General features: G+C 52.9%; 1 protein-coding gene across 4 annotated transcripts in view; it reads left to right on the top strand.

The window, feature by feature from the left end:
* The first annotated feature begins 9,480 nt into the window (after positions 1-9,480).
* The window catches only part of LOC130250951 (glutamate receptor ionotropic, kainate 1), a 112,083-nt gene continuing 104,951 nt past the window's right edge, over positions 9,481-16,612 (top strand). For all 4 annotated transcript variants that reach the window (XR_008840080.1, XM_056487173.1, XM_056487169.1 and 1 more), the window contains exon 1: positions 9,481-9,690. Coding sequence is in view for 3 of the 4 variants with exons in the window: in XM_056487173.1 (XP_056343148.1) it covers positions 9,564-9,690 (127 nt within the window). In the remaining variant the exon portion in view is untranslated. The remainder of the gene's footprint in view (positions 9,691-16,612) is intronic.

Genomic DNA, 16,612 nt, shown 5'->3' with positions numbered 1-16,612 from the left:
GGGGGGTTAAATCCCCTTTTCTTTCTCTGAACACACAGTTCTGTGTTGCAACAGCATCCAGGGTCAGAATCCTTCTGCCACAAGCCAGACCCAGTTTATTTTAGTGCCAGCAGAAAGCTTTGCTTTCTTACATTGCTTAGGACTAAAATAGCCTGGCTCAGTTGCAGAAGTCACAAATTGTTGTGGCTGGTGGGTTGTTCAAGTAAAAAACACAAAGAGACCAGTGCTGATTTCACTGGGAAAGAAAAGGAATATTTCTGAGACAGCACACCAAACTTCCCTTATTATGGAATGGTTTGGGTTGAAGGGACACTGAAGATCCCCCAGTGCCACCCCCATGTCCTGTCCCCCATTCCCTGTGTCCTGCCCCCATTCCACATTCTGTTCTGGGGAAATAGAGACATTTCTACCCCAGAAACAGCCAAGCTGCTTCTTGGTAACTTTTCCAGAAAGAAGAAGCTAAAAAACAAATTTATTCAAGCCCTAAGAAATTGCCTTCAGAATTTTACCTGTGCTCTACTAGACCATCATTAGTGACAAAATAAATCTTCAGTGATTGCTGAATTCCTGATTAATTTATGGACATCTCTTTGAAAAATGAAGGCTAAAATATACACAGGTACATGATAATAAATGATGGATTTGAGGAGGGACATGCAAAGGCAGGAATCTGAGCAATCATTTTTCTCTTCTCCATCGTTTCAGATGGAGGATCAAGCTACAATGAGCTCAATATATCACAACCCTGCCTGGGAAACTTTCTATGATTATTAAAAGTAGGAAATATTAAACAATGCAAATGTTTTCCCCTTATTCTGTGCATGTCACACCATTGCACACAGTGAATTTTTTCATTATGTGTGTTAACTCTTTTTTTTTACCCAATTCCTTGCCAGCCAGCCTGGTTTTCCTCTTTATGTGTTACAGGAATCCCACTGCTGCAGAGATCCTTGTCTCCACAACAGCAGATGTGCTGTGGATTCCCTGCACTTTGAGTTTTTCTCTGGAGCTGAAGTGTTAAAAAGATGTTTTAAAGCTCTGCACAATATTCTGACAGCCCCTCCTCCAGGGCAGAAGGATGTTTCTCACACCTGGGCTTTTTTTAGCTTTTATATATATATATATATATATATATATTTTTTTTTTTTTTTTTTTTTTTAACCCTCCCAGCCCTGCCTGAGCTGGTTTGTAGCTCCAGGAAGGTGTAACAGGGTGGCACACACACAGATATCATGGACTGTGACAGGAGGGGCTGCCTTTCCAACCTAAATGATTCTGATTTATGGCATGTGAGCAAAGGTTTTGAGCTCAACAAACAAGCAAGTGCATATGTAGGTCACCCCTTGTGGAGCTCATGCTTTTCCTGCTGAATAAAGGAAGAAAATATTTTTACCTCATTGTGCTGTTGCACAGAGGAAATGTTTAATATATTTAGAAGATTTTTTCAGCACAAACCCTTTGTCCCATTTTTAATCTGGTTTAAGCTGGCTTCTCACCTGGATCTGACTTCTGAGCATAAGGAAAGATGTTTCAACTGGCAGAGTCATCAAATGCTGGCACAGCTGCCCCTGTCCTGGGGGACACTGGAAACCAGCCTGGAAGTGACCCTGAGCACCCTGGTTTGGGAGGAACCAGAGGATCCCCAACTTCAGCATCCAGAGGGGATGCTTGGCTGTGGATCCCACAGTGACCCTGAGCTGTGACTGTGGATCCCACAGTGACCCTGAGCTGTGACTGTGGATCCCACACTGACCCTGAGCACCCTGGTTTGGGTGGAACCAGAGGATCCCCTAAATTCAGCCACTCTGGGATCCAGAGGGGATGCTTGGCTGTGACTGTGGAGCCCACAGCCCTGAATTTAGTGGGAACCTTTGTTAATGATGCCATTGAATGCCTGGTTTTGGAGCCAGATGGAAACACAGGCATGGGAACATGACCTGACACCCCAGCAGGGCCTTCCCAAGGTTTCTCCTCCAAGAAATCCCAGGTGATTATTGGCAGAAGGGCACCTGCTAGCCAGAGCACCTCAACAGTGCCATCCCTTCCATCTCCTTCTGTTGATATTTTACATCTGGAATCTGCCCTCAGCAGCACAGGCTGGCACAGGGAGGCACACAGGGCTGCTCACAGTTATCTTGCCCTGAGTTCTGTGCACAGTTCTAGTGCTGTTAATGTGGATAATCAGGGAGGCTTGTAACAGATCCACTGACAGGCACAAAATAATGAAGCTTTCTCTGCTGCTTTGGGTTTTTGCCCAGTATTTTGTGTGATACCTCTCCATTCTGCTTTCCTCCTTGGTCAAACACACAAAACCAGGAGCGAGAAACAATTTATTTATCATGGTGAGAAAATCAGATTTGTATAAATTACACAAGCAGGAGAGAATCAGGAATTAGTGCTGTGAAAGAAGATTTCAGTAACCCAAAGCAATAAAAATAACTGTGCTGATTAACTTCTCAGCTTGGGCAAGCATTTCATTCATTCCTAAAGACACTGCACAGCCACAGAGGCTGCCCTACATCAACTGGAATATTTCCATTGCACTTCAGGCTACTTAAGAACCACAAAAAAAGTGATCTAGGAATGCTGGCCTTGGGTTTCTCAGTTCCATGGTTTCATAGCTGCTCATCTCCTGCCCCTGCTCTGGGTCACAGAATATCAGTGCCAAGGCTGGAGAGGGAAAAGATGCTCAGAGGCATCTGAATTTGTTATGACAGGGCTTTTTCCAAAGGGATATTTCAGCAACTGATGATGCCAGCCCTAATTTTTTGGCACAGTACAGGGAGGAAAAAGAAGGAGTTTGGGCAGAAATGTGTTATCCTGTCCCAGTTCCAGCAGCAAATGCCCCCAGTGGGTCAATCATGGTCTCTGCTCAGCTGGCTGCAGAGAGCATTCATGCAGCAACACAATGGAGTGGGCAGAATGTGAATTAGCCAGGACAAAAAAAGCCCAAAGCAAACCCAAAAGAGGCAGGACTGGAGGGCAGAGGGAATGTGACTCTTCACCTCACAACACAATGCCAACACCAAAGTCCTCAGCATGGTGGCAAAAAGCAGAACGTGCAAGGAGGGTTTGCAGCTGTGCCAGAACAGCTGGAGGTGGGTGTGAGCCCTGCAGGGAGCCCCAGGACAGCCACACTGCAGGCAGGATGGGCTCTGGGCTGGGCAGGGTGTCCAGCCACACTTCAGGGTAACACACACGTGGGTTCAGGATCTGTTTGTCCCCTCTCACCCCGACTGCAGGAGCTGTGCTCAGGCAGTGTGGGGTTCAAATTGTTGGTTGGATCGTTGCTGGACAGACTCAGGAGCTCTCTATCTTCTGTTCTTCAGGTTTGTAGTTTATTATAAAGGTGTGGGTGTAAGAGAGAGTGCAGAGCATGGAGAGTGAGAGAGTGAGAGATGAGAGCAAGGGGTGAGAGAGAGATTTCCCATTTACAATACAATAAGAATTCTTCTATGATGAATATTCTCATTTCCATTAACCAATCTAATACAACATACTGATTTCCTAATATTTGCATGCAACCTATAGGAACTACTCAATTCCCATGTTTTCTGGCTTTCTGATCTGTAACCCTTATCTCCAGACCTTTCCTGCCAGCCTTGGGACAGGATGTCTGTTGGTTCTTTGGTGTTTGTGGCATTTGGTGTCATCTGAACAAAGGGAGAGGCCTCAAACCTTCCCATGGCTGTTTTCAGCCTCTATGTCAAAGTGTGCCAACATCTCTATTTCAGAACTACTTGCTAACCACTCATAAGATTTTTCTATTCCCTCCCCAACAAGGCAGAGCCCCTCTTGCCATCACAGGTGAGAAACAGCCCAGACATCAGAACACACAGCAGAGCTTGGTGCCAGCCCTGAATCCAGCTCCCAGGATTAAAGTGGCACCTTTACATATAATATATACACAGATTATATTTTGTGTGCAAGGGTGGAATGCACACATCTTAAAATGTTCCAAGTTTCCTTTCAGTTGTGTGCTGGCACATATAAATTTAGACCTGTTTATGCACATACTGAAAAGCCCATCTATTCCTTTTATCACATCTTTTACCTTACGTGGGTATATAAAATAGATCACACAAATGCCAAGGGAGAGACAAAACCCTCCCAGAGTCATCCTTAGAATGCAGAGATTTGGGTTTATTTTGCCAGGGCTATGTAAATGGTGAGGTGGGCTACCAAAGCATGTATTGTTTAAATGGAAACATTCCTGCTTGTGAGCAAACTCTCAGTAATCCTTCAGCACTGGAGCATTTTTATTTTTTTTTCAAACCCCTGTCCCCCATCTGTGGATGAATGGAGAAGGGTCTACAATGCCAGGATGAGGTGAATAAAGTTAATAAGGTGAAACACTCTCTGGTTGGTAAATTAATAAGGTGAAATACTCTTTTGAAGTTAAGTGTGGAAGGAGAAAAATGAGTTAGGACACATTGCAATGATGCTGGCAGAGATTTGGGACAGTCATTAATTCACCCCACCAGCTTGCTCATAATTAAGAGCAACTAATGGCAGAAAAGAGAAATATGCACTGGGAAAACAGAGCAGCAGAATAAAAACACTCAATGAATTCTATTAAATGAATTCTTCTTCTTTCCTCATTATCTGCTGGAAGGTTGTTGGTTTGGGGGGTTGATTTCTCCTGTAAAAAAGGAACTATGGAAAGAGCTCCTTGGAGCAGAAACATAGTTTTGAGTTTAAAAATGAATTTTACCTCCTCACTTACATGGAATTCAGGGGTGTTTTAGTCAGGTGTGGTTAAAGAGAGAGGGGAAAAAATATTCTTATAAAATATTCTTATAAAAATATTCTGTAGTACCTTAAACTGGGCAGGGCCTGCTGGAAGTCCTGAGGGCAACAGGGTTAAAATTTCTCAGAACTTGACCAAAAAAATTGAGAAAACTCTCAGGATTTTTTTTTTAACTTCTACATTTCCCTACACATTAGAATAAACTTGTTTTTGTGATATTGAGGCTGCTCCCAAACTCCAGCCAGAATTCTGGAAGGATACAGAGTGGGAAGGAGGTGTTTTACATCCCCAAATTCAGCCATGAGAATTGCCCAAAATTCAGACCAGGTTTCATCTATCAGTTATATAAACTGCAATTTGTGTCACAATCACACATTGCATCCACCTGGAGTTCCATGTTGTGGAACAAGAGTGAGGACTTCAAATTCCTGTGTAAAGGGCTCTGTCACTGTTGGTAATATCAATGTACACCTGGGTAAACAAACAGGAATTTAACACTGCTGATTTTGGGAGGAAACTGTCCCTGGTGAACCCAAACCATGCCAAAACAAGTGGGGCCCTGAACCCCAAAATACAACATGAGAAATGCAGAGTGGGGCCCTGAACCCCAAAATACAACATGAGAAATGCAGAGTGGGGCTCTGAACCCCAAAATACAACATGAGAAATACAAAGTGGGGCTCTGATCCTCAAAATACAACATGAGAAATGCAGAGTGGGGCTCTGAACCCCAAAACATGCCATGAGAAATACAAAGTGGGGCTCTGATCCTCAAAATACAACATGAGAAATGCACAGTGGGGCTCTGAACCCCAAAATACAACATGAGAAATACAAAGTGGGGCTCTGTCCCCAAATTAGTGTGCACAAAAAATCAAGGGTATGAGGAAAAGTCAGATTTAACATTAAACTACAAAAGCACGAGAGGTTTTTGGCAAGATTCACTCTACTTACAAGAAGGCACAACAAGGAGAGCAAGCAACAACAAAACCAAACAAACCCAGGCAATCAAAGCAGAACTGAATTGAAACCACCTGGGTGTGTGTGTGCTTGTAAAAGTGTAAATAAGGATAAAAACCCACAGCCTAAAGCCTAACAACACTTCAACTTAGCAGTACTTTATCCTCACTGATACCTTAATCTACAGCTTAACCACAACAACATTTAGCAGCACCAGCCTAAGTTAGAGCTCCAGCTTAACCCAGCTTCAGATTTGCTGTGGCACAGGGCTGAGGGGTGCACACGGTGCAGAGGAAGGCAGCTGAGGAAAAACCCCTCGGGGCATCACTGCATGTCCCTGCACCTCCTGGTGGGTGGGTGACTGCTGTGGGGGGATCACAGCCCTGCTGGGCTCTGCTGACAGGGATCAAACCCATCCCAGACCATTTGGGATCACAGCCCTGTTGGGCTCTGCTGATGAGGATCAAACCCATCCCAGAACATTTGGGATCACAGCCCTGTTGGGCTCTGCTGATGAGGATCAAACCCATCCCGGAGCATTTGGGATCACAGCCCTGCTGGGTTCTGCTGATGAGGATCAAACCCATCCCAGAACATTTGGGATCACAGCCCTGCTGGGCTCTGCTGACAGGGATCAAACCCATCCCAGAGCATTTGGGATCACAGCCCTGCTGGGCTCTGCTGGCACGGCTGACCCCGGGCACAGCCGGGGCTCAGTGGCAGTGTCCCAAAGGAATGCTCTGCCATTCCGGCCGCAGCAGGGCTGCTGATGGCCAAAGCGGAGCTGGCCGGGAGCAGGATTTTCGGCAGGCTCGGGGGGAGGCGGGCAGGTGCTGTGAGCAGCCTGTGCCGGGTTACAGCATCCCGGGAAGAGCCGGAGGCAGCGCGCCCGGAGCGCGGAGCGCGGAGCGCGGCTCGGACCGGGATGCTGCCGCGATCTCGGCTCCGGGAACGCTGCAGAGCTCCGGGAACGCTGCAGAGCTCCGGGAGCCCTGCACTGCCCTGGGAACCCTGCACTGCCCTGGGAACCCTGCACTGCCCTGGGAGCCCTGCACTGCTCTGGGATCCCTGCACAGCTCCGGGAGCCCTGCACAGCTCTGGGAACCCTGCACAGCTCTGGGAACCCTGCACAGCTCCGGGAGCCCTGCACTGCTCCGGGAACGCTGCACAGCTCCGGGAACCCTGCACTGCCCTGGGAACCCTGCACAGCTCCGGGAGCCCTGCACAGCTCTGGGAACCCTGCACAGGTCAGGGAGCCCTGCACAGCTCCGGGAGCCCTGCACTGCCCTGGGAGCCCTGCACAGCTCCGGGAGCCCTGCACTGCCCTGGGAGCCCTGCACAGCTCCGGGAGCCCTGCACAGCTCTGGGAACCCTGCACAGCTCCGGGAGCCCTGCACAGCTCTGGGAACCCTGCACAGCTCCGGGAACGCTGCACAGCTCCGGGAACCCTGCACTGCCCTGGGAACCCTGCACAGCTCCGGGAGCCCTGCACGGCTCCGGGAACCCTGCACAGCTCCGGGAACGCTGCACAGCTCCGGGAACCCTGCACTGCCCTGGGAACCCTGCACAGCTCCGGGAGCCCTGCACAGCTCTGGGAACCCTGCACAGGTCAGGGAGCCCTGCACAGCTCCGGGAGCCCTGCACTGCCCTGGGAGCCCTGCACAGCTCCGGGAACGCTGCACTGCCCTGGGAGCCCTGCACAGCTCCGGGAACGCTGCACTGCCCTGGGAGCCCTGCACAGCTCCGGGAGCCCTGCACTGCCCTGGGAGCCCTGCACAGCTCCGGGAGCCCTGCACAGCTCTGGGAACCCTGCACAGCTCCGGGAGCCCTGCACTGCTCCGGGAGCCCTGCACGGCTCCGGGAACCCTGCACAGCTCCGGGAACGCTGCACAGCTCCGGGAACCCTGCACTGCCCTGGGAACCCTGCACAGCTCCGGGAGCCCTGCACAGCTCTGGGAACCCTGCACAGCTCCGGGAGCCCTGCACTGCTCCGGGAGCCCTGCACGGCTCCGGGAACCCTGCACAGCTCCGGGAACGCTGCACAGCTCCGGGAACCCTGCACTGCCCTGGGAACCCTGCACAGCTCCGGGAGCCCTGCACTGCTCCGGGAGCCCTGCACGGCTCCGGGAACCCTGCACAGCTCCGGGAGCCCTGCACTGCTCCGGGAGCCCTGCACAGCTCCGGGAGCCCTGCACGGCTCCGGGAACCCTGCACAGCTCCGGGAACGCTGCACAGCTCCGGGAACCCTGCACTGCCCTGGGAACCCTGCACAGCTCCGGGAGCCCTGCACGGCTCCGGGAACCCTGCACAGCTCCGGGAACGCTGCACAGCTCCGGGAACCCTGCACTGCCCTGGGAACCCTGCACAGCTCTGGGAGCCCTGCACAGCTCTGGGAGCCCTGCACTGCCCTGGGAGCCCTGCACAGCTCTGGGAGCCCTGCACAGCTCTGGGAGCCCTGCACAGCTCTGGGAACCCTGCACGGCTCTGGGAGCCCTGCACTGCTCCGGGAGCCCTGCACTGCCCTGGGAGCCCTGCACAGCTCCGGGAACCCTGCACAGCTCCGGGAACTGCCGGCGGCTCCTTCCAGGATCCACTGGAGGCTGCCTGGCAGACATAACGTGGATGGTTTCCTTTCACTGGACTCCAGCATGTGCTGCCACTGCTCGGAGGAGCTAATGTCTGCAGCAATAGTTAGGCAGGCAGGAGAGGAATACTAAGTAAACAAATCTGAATTATTTCGGTTTTGGATCTCAGCTATGCAGTTTTAGTTCTGTTGCTAGGTGGGAGTCCTTCTCCTCTGGTGGTGTTTTCTTTTTTCAGAGCAGCTCATGACCCATATGTTTACTGTATGGTGAAGCACTCTGACTTTCACTGAATCTTCAATAACCAGGTTAAAAAAATTACTTGAGAACACCAACAAGTCCGCAGGGGAAAGCGATCCGGTGGCCAAGCCAAGGCCAAGGGATGTTATGATCCCTGTGACTGAGAGCTCAGAATCGGCCGGGGGGATTCATCCATGGACACCTGGCCCCAGCCCCGCCGTCCCCTACTGAGGGGACACACGCTTGGGGACAGGCGCTGCGGGGACAGACACATGTCCCGTCCCTTGCTCGGCCGCAGGGCAGCACAGACCCTGCTGGAAGCGCTTCCTTCCCTTCCCCGCGCCCCCAGCCATGTCCCCCAGCCTGCAGAGCTGTGCACCGTCACCCTGGGCCGTGCCAGGTCCGGGACCGAGCTGCCCGCACAGGACACTCCTCCAAAGCCTCGTGCCACCGGGAGGCCAAAAATGAGGAGCTGCGGGGAGAGACCCCGCGGCGACAGGGACAGCCCTGCTGCTCTCCCTGTCCCTGTTTCCCTGTCCCAGAATCACGGAATCCCAGAACCCCAGGGTGGATGGGGTTGGGAAGCACCTCTGGAGAGCGCCCGGGACAAACCCGTGTCGCCACCTGGGGCAGGTGACACAGGCACGCGTCCAGGCGGGTTTGGGATGTCCCCAGGGCGGGACACTCCACGGCCTCCCTGGGCAGCTGTCCCCGTCCCTGTCCCTGTCCCTGTCCCTGTCCCTGTCCCTGTCCCTGTCCCGGTCCCTGTCCCTGCGCGCCCGGACCGCTCCGCGCGTGTGCGCGCGCGTGTCCCCGTGCGCGCGGTCCCGGAGCCGCCTGGCCCCGCCCGGGGCCGCCCCCGGGAGGATCCTCCCACTCCATCCCTCCCTCCCTCCGTCCGTCCGTCCGTCCGTCCCTCGGGCGCGGGGCGCGGGCAGCGCGGCGGCGGCAGCCGGAGCCCCGCGCCATGGGCGGGCGGCGCGGAGCGGCGCGGAGCCGGCCCGCCCGGGGGTAGCCGGCATGAACTGAGCATGGCGAGCGGCCTCGGCCCGCGCTGGCCCCGCCGAGCGGCCCCGGGCGGCGGCGGGGGGCTGCTGCTGCTGCTGCTCTGCGCCGCGGCGGGGCTGCCCCGGAGCGCACAGCAGGTGCTGCGCATCGGTGAGTGCCCATCGCCGGGGCGCGGCGGGGCCTGGCGGGGGCTGCGGCATCCCCCGGCCCGCGGGGGGCTCGCCCGGGCGAGCGGCGGGACCCGCGCGGCTCCCGCTCGGCGCAGCCGCCGCTCCGGAGCCGGGGATGCTCGGGATGCTCGGAGACGTTCAGGGATACTCGGAATGTTCAGGGACGCTCGGGGATGCTCGGGGATGCTCGAGGACGTTTAGGGATGCCCGGGATGTTCAGGGATGCTAGGGATGCTCCGGGGTGCTCGGAATGTTAGGGATGCTCGGGATGCTCGGGGACGCTCGGGGATGCTCGGAATGTTAGGGATGCTCGGGATGTTCAGGGATGCTCGGAATGTTAGGGATGCTCGGGATGTTCAGGGATGCTCGGAATGTTAGGGATGCTCGGGATGTTCAGGGATGCTCGGAATGTTAGGGATGCTCGGGATGCTCGGGGATGCTCGGGATGCTCGGGGACGCTCGGGATGCTCGGGATGTTAGGGATGCTCGGGATGTTCAGGGATGCTCGGAATGTTAGGGATGCTCGGGGACGCTCGGGATGCTCGGGGACGCTCGGGATGCTCGGGATGTTAGGGATGCTCGGGATGTTCAGGGATGCTCGGGGATGCTCGGGATGCTCGGGATGCTCGGGGATGCTCGGGGATGCTCGGGGATGCTGCGCTGCCGGGGCTCCGCGGGGCCGCTGCCCAGAGTTGGCCCCGGTGAGCGCTGCCGGGGAAGTTGGGCGCGGGGATCCCGGCGGAGCATCCCCGGAGCCTGCGGGGCGTCGGCTGCGGGCGCTCCGCGGGACACGGTGCGCGGGGCCCCAGAGCCGGGCGGGCACCTCTGTCCCCGCCGCAGGAAGGGCTCGGTGACCCCAGAGTCTGTGCCGAGGGGTGCGGAGTGTCCCGGCTCGGGGCGCAGGTCCGGAGGGGAACTGGGGGGATGCGGGACGTGTTTGCACTACCCCCGGGCAGGGGCGGCTCCGCGGGGCTGCGCGGAAAACTCCGCGGAACGGGAATTTGTTTTTAAATAGAAAACTCCGCGCCATGGAGACGGGCTCGGCTCACAGGAAGCTTCTCTTCCTACAGTGGGTTTCTTGTGTCAGTCAAGTGAGACGGTGAATACCAAGTATCGGAAGGGTTCGGGGTTAGGAGAGACTGTGGGAAAGATGTAGGCAGAACCTGGCACGCTGCTGTTTCTGTCTATCCCTCCTTCGCTTAGCTAACACTGAACATGAGGCGGGGGAAAAAGGAAACAAACAAACAAACAAAAAAAAGAAAAGGAAAGGAAAGGAAAGAAGCTGTTTGTGGCAGCGGGAGAGCATCCCACGATTCCCAGAGGCGCGCTGCCCTGCGGAGCTAAAGATCGATGGCTTTGACCCGGCAAGCTCAGCTCGCCCGCAGCAGCGCTCCCCGAAACACCTCGGGAGGGCTCCCAGGGCCCGGAGAGCCAAGGACGCGGGGCCGGAGCGTGTGAATGAAGAGCGGTAAATGAAGGAAAGGTGCAGCCCTGCCAAGGGCTGGGCGAAGGCAGCGCGGGCTGCGGGAGCAAAGCGGGGGCACTCAGCGCCCCGCGGCTCAGGGTGTTCCATCAGCTCCCGGCTGTCCCGATTGGGGTTCAGGGGCTCAGGGTGTTCCATCAGCTCGGGCTGTGCCGATCGGGGTTCAGGGGCTCAGGGTGTTCCATCAGCTCGGGCTGTGCCGATCGGGGTGTGCTCAGGGTGTTCCATCAGCTCGGGCTGTGCCGATCGGGGTGCTCAGGGTGTTCCATCAGCTCCCGGCTGTGCCGATCGGGGTGTGCTCAGGGTGTGCCGTCAGCTCGGGCTGTCCCGATCGGGGTGTGCTCAGGGTGTTCCATCAGCTCGGGCTGTGCCGATCGGGGTGTGCTCAGGGTGTTCCATCAGCTCCCGGCTGTGCCGATCGGGGTTCAGGGGCTCAGGTGTTCCATCAGCTCCCGGCTGTGCCGATCGGGGTTCAGGGGCTCAGGATGTTCCATCAGCTCGGGCTGTGCCGATCGGGGTTCAGGGGGCTCAGGGTGTTCCATCAGCTCGGGCTGTGCCGATCGGGGTGCTCAGGGTGTTCCATCAGCTCCCGGCTGTCCCTGATCGGGGTGTGCTCAGGGTGTTCCATCAGCTCGGGCTGTCCCTGATCGGGGTGTGCTCAGGGTGTTCCATCAGCTCGGGCTGTCCCTGATCGGGGTGTGCTCAGGGTGTTCCATCAGCTCCGGGCTGTCCCGATCGGGGTGCTCAGGGTGTTCCATCAGCTCCGGGCTGTCCCCATTGGGGTGCGCTCTCCTTTCCCGAGGGTCTCAAGTCGAGTTTGCCGTTTGTTCCCTGCTCGCCCCTGCTCCGTGCAGAGCTGGGTGATCCCACAGACACCGGGGGCATTCAGGGAAATTCCCCAGTGGAACCTGGGGAAGAAGGTGACGTTCAGATCCCTCAGGCACAGGCACCAGCGGGATGCTCTGGAAATGCACAAAGCGCTGCCTCAGCTTTGGTTTGGTGGGAATAGCCTGGAAGGAAGGAGAAGCGTGCCGGTGTCAAAGGGCTTGAGTTCAGCCTAAATGCCCGTGTGCCGGACCAAAGCTCGGCTTACAGCTGCCTCCAGGCTCGCAGGGAGCCGGGCAGAGCTTTGGGGTCCCCCTTTGCCCCCCGACCCTGCAGAACTCCCGTGCTCCTCTGGAGTGCCCAGCACTGCCCACGCTGCGTGGGGTGCAGGCTGTGCCGGGCGATTTCGGGTCAGAATTGCTCTGAGGGCACGCAGGGATGGAGCCCAGCGCTGACACCCGCGACTGCCCCAGGACAGAAGGAGCCGTGAGCTGACAGACTGCTCTGCTCTCAGTCACACCCATGGACAGGGATGGGCAGGGGAATCGGCGCTCCGGGGCTGGGAATGCATTAAATATTGAGTGTATTCTTCCTGCCTGTAGAGTAATGATGTTATAAAATATTCATCCTTCACATCCCTTAACAGCAGCAAAGTTTCTCCGAGGAGCCTGTCACTCCTGGGGGTGGCAGAGAGGAGGAATGGCAGTAACTCCCCCAAATCTCTTTGTGATAACATCATAAAAATCATCCCAAGCATTTCTGACAGTGGAGGAAATGCCATTAAGCCATCAGATTGTCTTCTCCGTGTTTTAGTTAATTAAGGGAAGAAAAGCCAGACAATGGTGCAGGATTCATACACTGGAGTTTAATTGCATTTGCCACTGTCAGGGAGCTTGTAGATTTATTTTTTATTAGTGTTTTCTTTCTGGCTTGTAATAGAAATGAATGGATTGTCTTGCTGGTGTGTAATTAGTTGAGAAAGGACACGTGAGTGATATGAATTCTAGTTATTCCTCAGCATCTGACTAATGATTCCTTTTCCAGCTCTCTAAACAAAAAATGAGGGATGGCAATGTGACCAGCAAAACTGACTCATTAGGATAAAAGTAATGGATTTTGAGATAATATAGAGTTTTCAGTTTCAGTATTAAAATAAAATGCTGTTGTCTTACTGGGTATTTCTTCCCCACTGCTGTTCAAAATCTTTTCCTTTGGCACATGAGCTAATGGAGCTGTCCAAGGAAACACCAACTTTATCTGCACACCAGATTATATTACATAAAAGTGTATTTAAAGTTCACGACCCCAATATTTCTCATTGAATTCCAAGGAATTTTCAGTTTTTACACCAAGTCCTTCTTATCCATGCTACTTGTACCACTTGTGAAAAATAAAAGATTTCCAAGGAAGAATAGTAATGAACAGGAGCAGATGCTCAGGTGCAGAAACAGCTTCCAAAGACATCTCAGCAACAACAGAATAATCCATTTGTTAGTGCTGGATGCAGAGCTATAATTCCTGGATGTGCATTACAGATCCTGAATTGGTTATAAGGGTAAAATTCAGTGATATTATGTGAAAATTTACAGCTGAGCCCCATTCTGGGTTAGAACTGACCAGCAGCAAGTTCTTAACAAAGCTGGAGTTACTAAAAAAAAGGAATAAGAAGTTGCTTGGATGAATCTTGGAATTCTCTCTGAAATTACCAGCTCCTGGAAATGAAGAAATGGGCAGGAATTGCTCAGGGTGAGGAGATGGAAACCAGGAGGATCTTCAGTAATTTGTGTGTTTCTGTAAATGGAATATTTACATAAGGGTTTGTCCTTTGCACTGGTTTACTCCAGCAAAATCCCCAAATGTAGTGAATTGTCTTTTCCACAATTCCACTGGCCCCATAACGTTTATCTCCAGCTGACAAATATCAGATTTAAACCAAACACGTGCAAGTCACCCTAACCCCCAAATATCAATTTCTAATAAGTTGAAATTTTCAGTAGAGATATCAAAACCTCTGTTGGGTTTCCCCAAGCAGGGCTAAAGCTGTGAGCTCTTTTCCTGTGTGAAATTGCCATTTTCCCCTGATGAGAATGATGAAGACAGAAACCTCATTAATTTCTCTGCAAACCTGCTACCTTTTGCCAAGGTTTTTTAGATTTTATTTGTGAAGGGAATGTTACTAACACACTTCTGAGCTCCATCAGAGTGCAATGGAAAAAACCCTTCTTGGGAAATCTCTTCATGTATTTGTACATCACAAATAAATGTTCATTTACAGGATTTGTTACTAGATATCTACAAGTTATTCTATTTTATGGTGTTATAGGAAGTGGAGATGCATTTTTCTCACCAGATGATGAAACATTAAATAGATTTTGTTCACTAGACTCTGAATGCTCAGTGGTTTATCAATTCTTTGTGATACACTTTGACCAAATTTCCTTATTCTACACTTAGGGAAAACTATTTTGCTGCAAATATTTTTAAAGAATTGTTGCCAAAGCATCCAAAATTTGATTTTCACACCTCTCCCCCCACACTGGATTGAGAGCACTGTACAAGTGGGAGGCAGGGCAGTGTTTGTCTGGCTTCAAATGGGTAATTGAGTTAAAAATCCCTGAAAAGGGCTGGTGAAAAGTGCTGTGCACCCCCAGCAAGGGAGCTCCTGCTGTCCTGGTGCTGGGGGGAGAAAGGGCTGCTCGGGGTTTGGGGAGACTGGGAGGGGACCTGCACTCTCCAGGAAATCAGAAAACTTGGGCCTCCTGTCAGAACATCCCAAGTACCTCTTTGGGCAGGAACAGATGAGCTGGAAGGGTGCAGGATAGTGCTCAGATACTGCACAGAGCAGGGGCTGGGTGGGATTGCAGCACAGATCAGCTGTGCTAACCAAACCAAAGGTGCTCAGATACTGCACAGAGCAGGAGCTGGGTGGGATTGCAGCACAGATCAGGCTGTGCTAACCAAACCAAAGGTGTGAGTGGCTCCTGTGCTGTCCCTGGGCTGCTGCAGGCTGAGGGAGGCAGGCTGGCTTTGCCCAGCTTGGGCAGAGCTGGGGTGGTTCAGGCAGGGCTGGGGGAGAGAAGAGCCTGGAGAGCACACAGTGCAGTGAATCCAGATGTGGCAGGGCTGCAGTGCTATCCAGATGTGTCAGGGCTGCAGTGAACCCAGATGTGTCAGGGCTGCAGCACTCTGTGTCCCCCCAGCCTGGAGCAGCTCACACACACACAGACACACTCACAGAGACACAGAGACACAGACACACACACACAGAGACACAGACAGACAGACACACACACACATACACACACACAGAGACACAGACAGACAGACAGACACACACACAGACACAGACAGACAGACTCACACACACACACACACAGACACACAGAGACACAGAGACACAGACACACACAGAGACACAGACAGACAGACAGACACACACACACACACACACACACACAGAGACACAGACACACAGACACACACACACACACACAGACACAGACACACAGACACACACACAGAGACACAGACAGACATACAGACACACACACACACACACACACACACACACACAGACACACTCACACACTCACACACTCACACACAGACAGACAGACACACAGACACACACACACACACAGACACACAGACACACACAGACAGACACACAGACAGACAGACACACAGACACACACTCTGGGATGTCTGCCATGGGGTGCTCTGGCAGCAGGACGCTCCCTCCCCGCTCCCGTGTGATTCCCAGTCTCTCTGTCTGTGGGGCCCAGGTGTGACACTGCTCCTGGGCTGCCCTGGCTCCCCCAGCCCCATCTCACCCACCCACAGCCCCTCCCCTGCTGCAGCTCCCAGCTCCCCACATGGCCCTGCCTCTCTCCTTCCATCTGGGCTGCAGGCACAATCCCAATGCTGCTTTTCATTACAGCCTGTTCCACAGATCCTGGGCAGTAATGAACCTTAAATCCTGCTCCCCCCTCAATACTTTAAACAACTGCCTCTAATCTTCTTTTCTCAGAAAGGCTTGATTTGACCAACTCAACTCTAGATTGTCCTGCAGCAAAAGAAACAAATCCCATCCCAGAACTGATTAGTTTCAGTGCACAGCTCTGGGGCTGGGACCAGCAAGCCCAGTCTGTCCCAGTTTGGGCTGGCTTTAGGCTTTAGTTGCACTAATGAGTTTATGATCTTGGGCAGGCTTTGCACTGGGAGGTTATTGCCCTTCCCTCTCTCCCTGCTGAAGGTTAGAGGGTATTTTCCAGGACACGATGAGCTCTCAAACGATGAATTTGCTTTCTCAGGGCAAAATCAAAATTCCAAATTAAAACGGCTTTGTTATTCCACACTGGCATTGTTTGCACTTCTGCTACAGGAGCAATTATTTGATAGGGCTGTTAAAGCTTTTCCTTCTTTTCTTTTCTTTTCTTTTCTTTTCTTTTCTTTTCTTTTCTTTTCTTTTCTTTTCTTTTCTTTTCTTTTCTTTTCTTTTCTTTTCTTTTCTTTTCTTTTCTTTTCTTTTCTTTTCTTTTCTTTTCTTCTTCCTTCCTTCCTTCCTTCCTTCCTTCCTTCCTTCCTTCCTTCC

The sequence above is a fragment of the Oenanthe melanoleuca genome, chromosome 1 (assembly GCF_029582105.1).
Source record: "Oenanthe melanoleuca isolate GR-GAL-2019-014 chromosome 1, OMel1.0, whole genome shotgun sequence".
Classification (NCBI taxonomy): Eukaryota; Metazoa; Chordata; class Aves; order Passeriformes; family Muscicapidae; genus Oenanthe; species Oenanthe melanoleuca.
The sequence above is the reverse complement of the archived record's forward strand: the minus strand, read 5'-3'. Positions and strand labels throughout refer to the sequence as shown.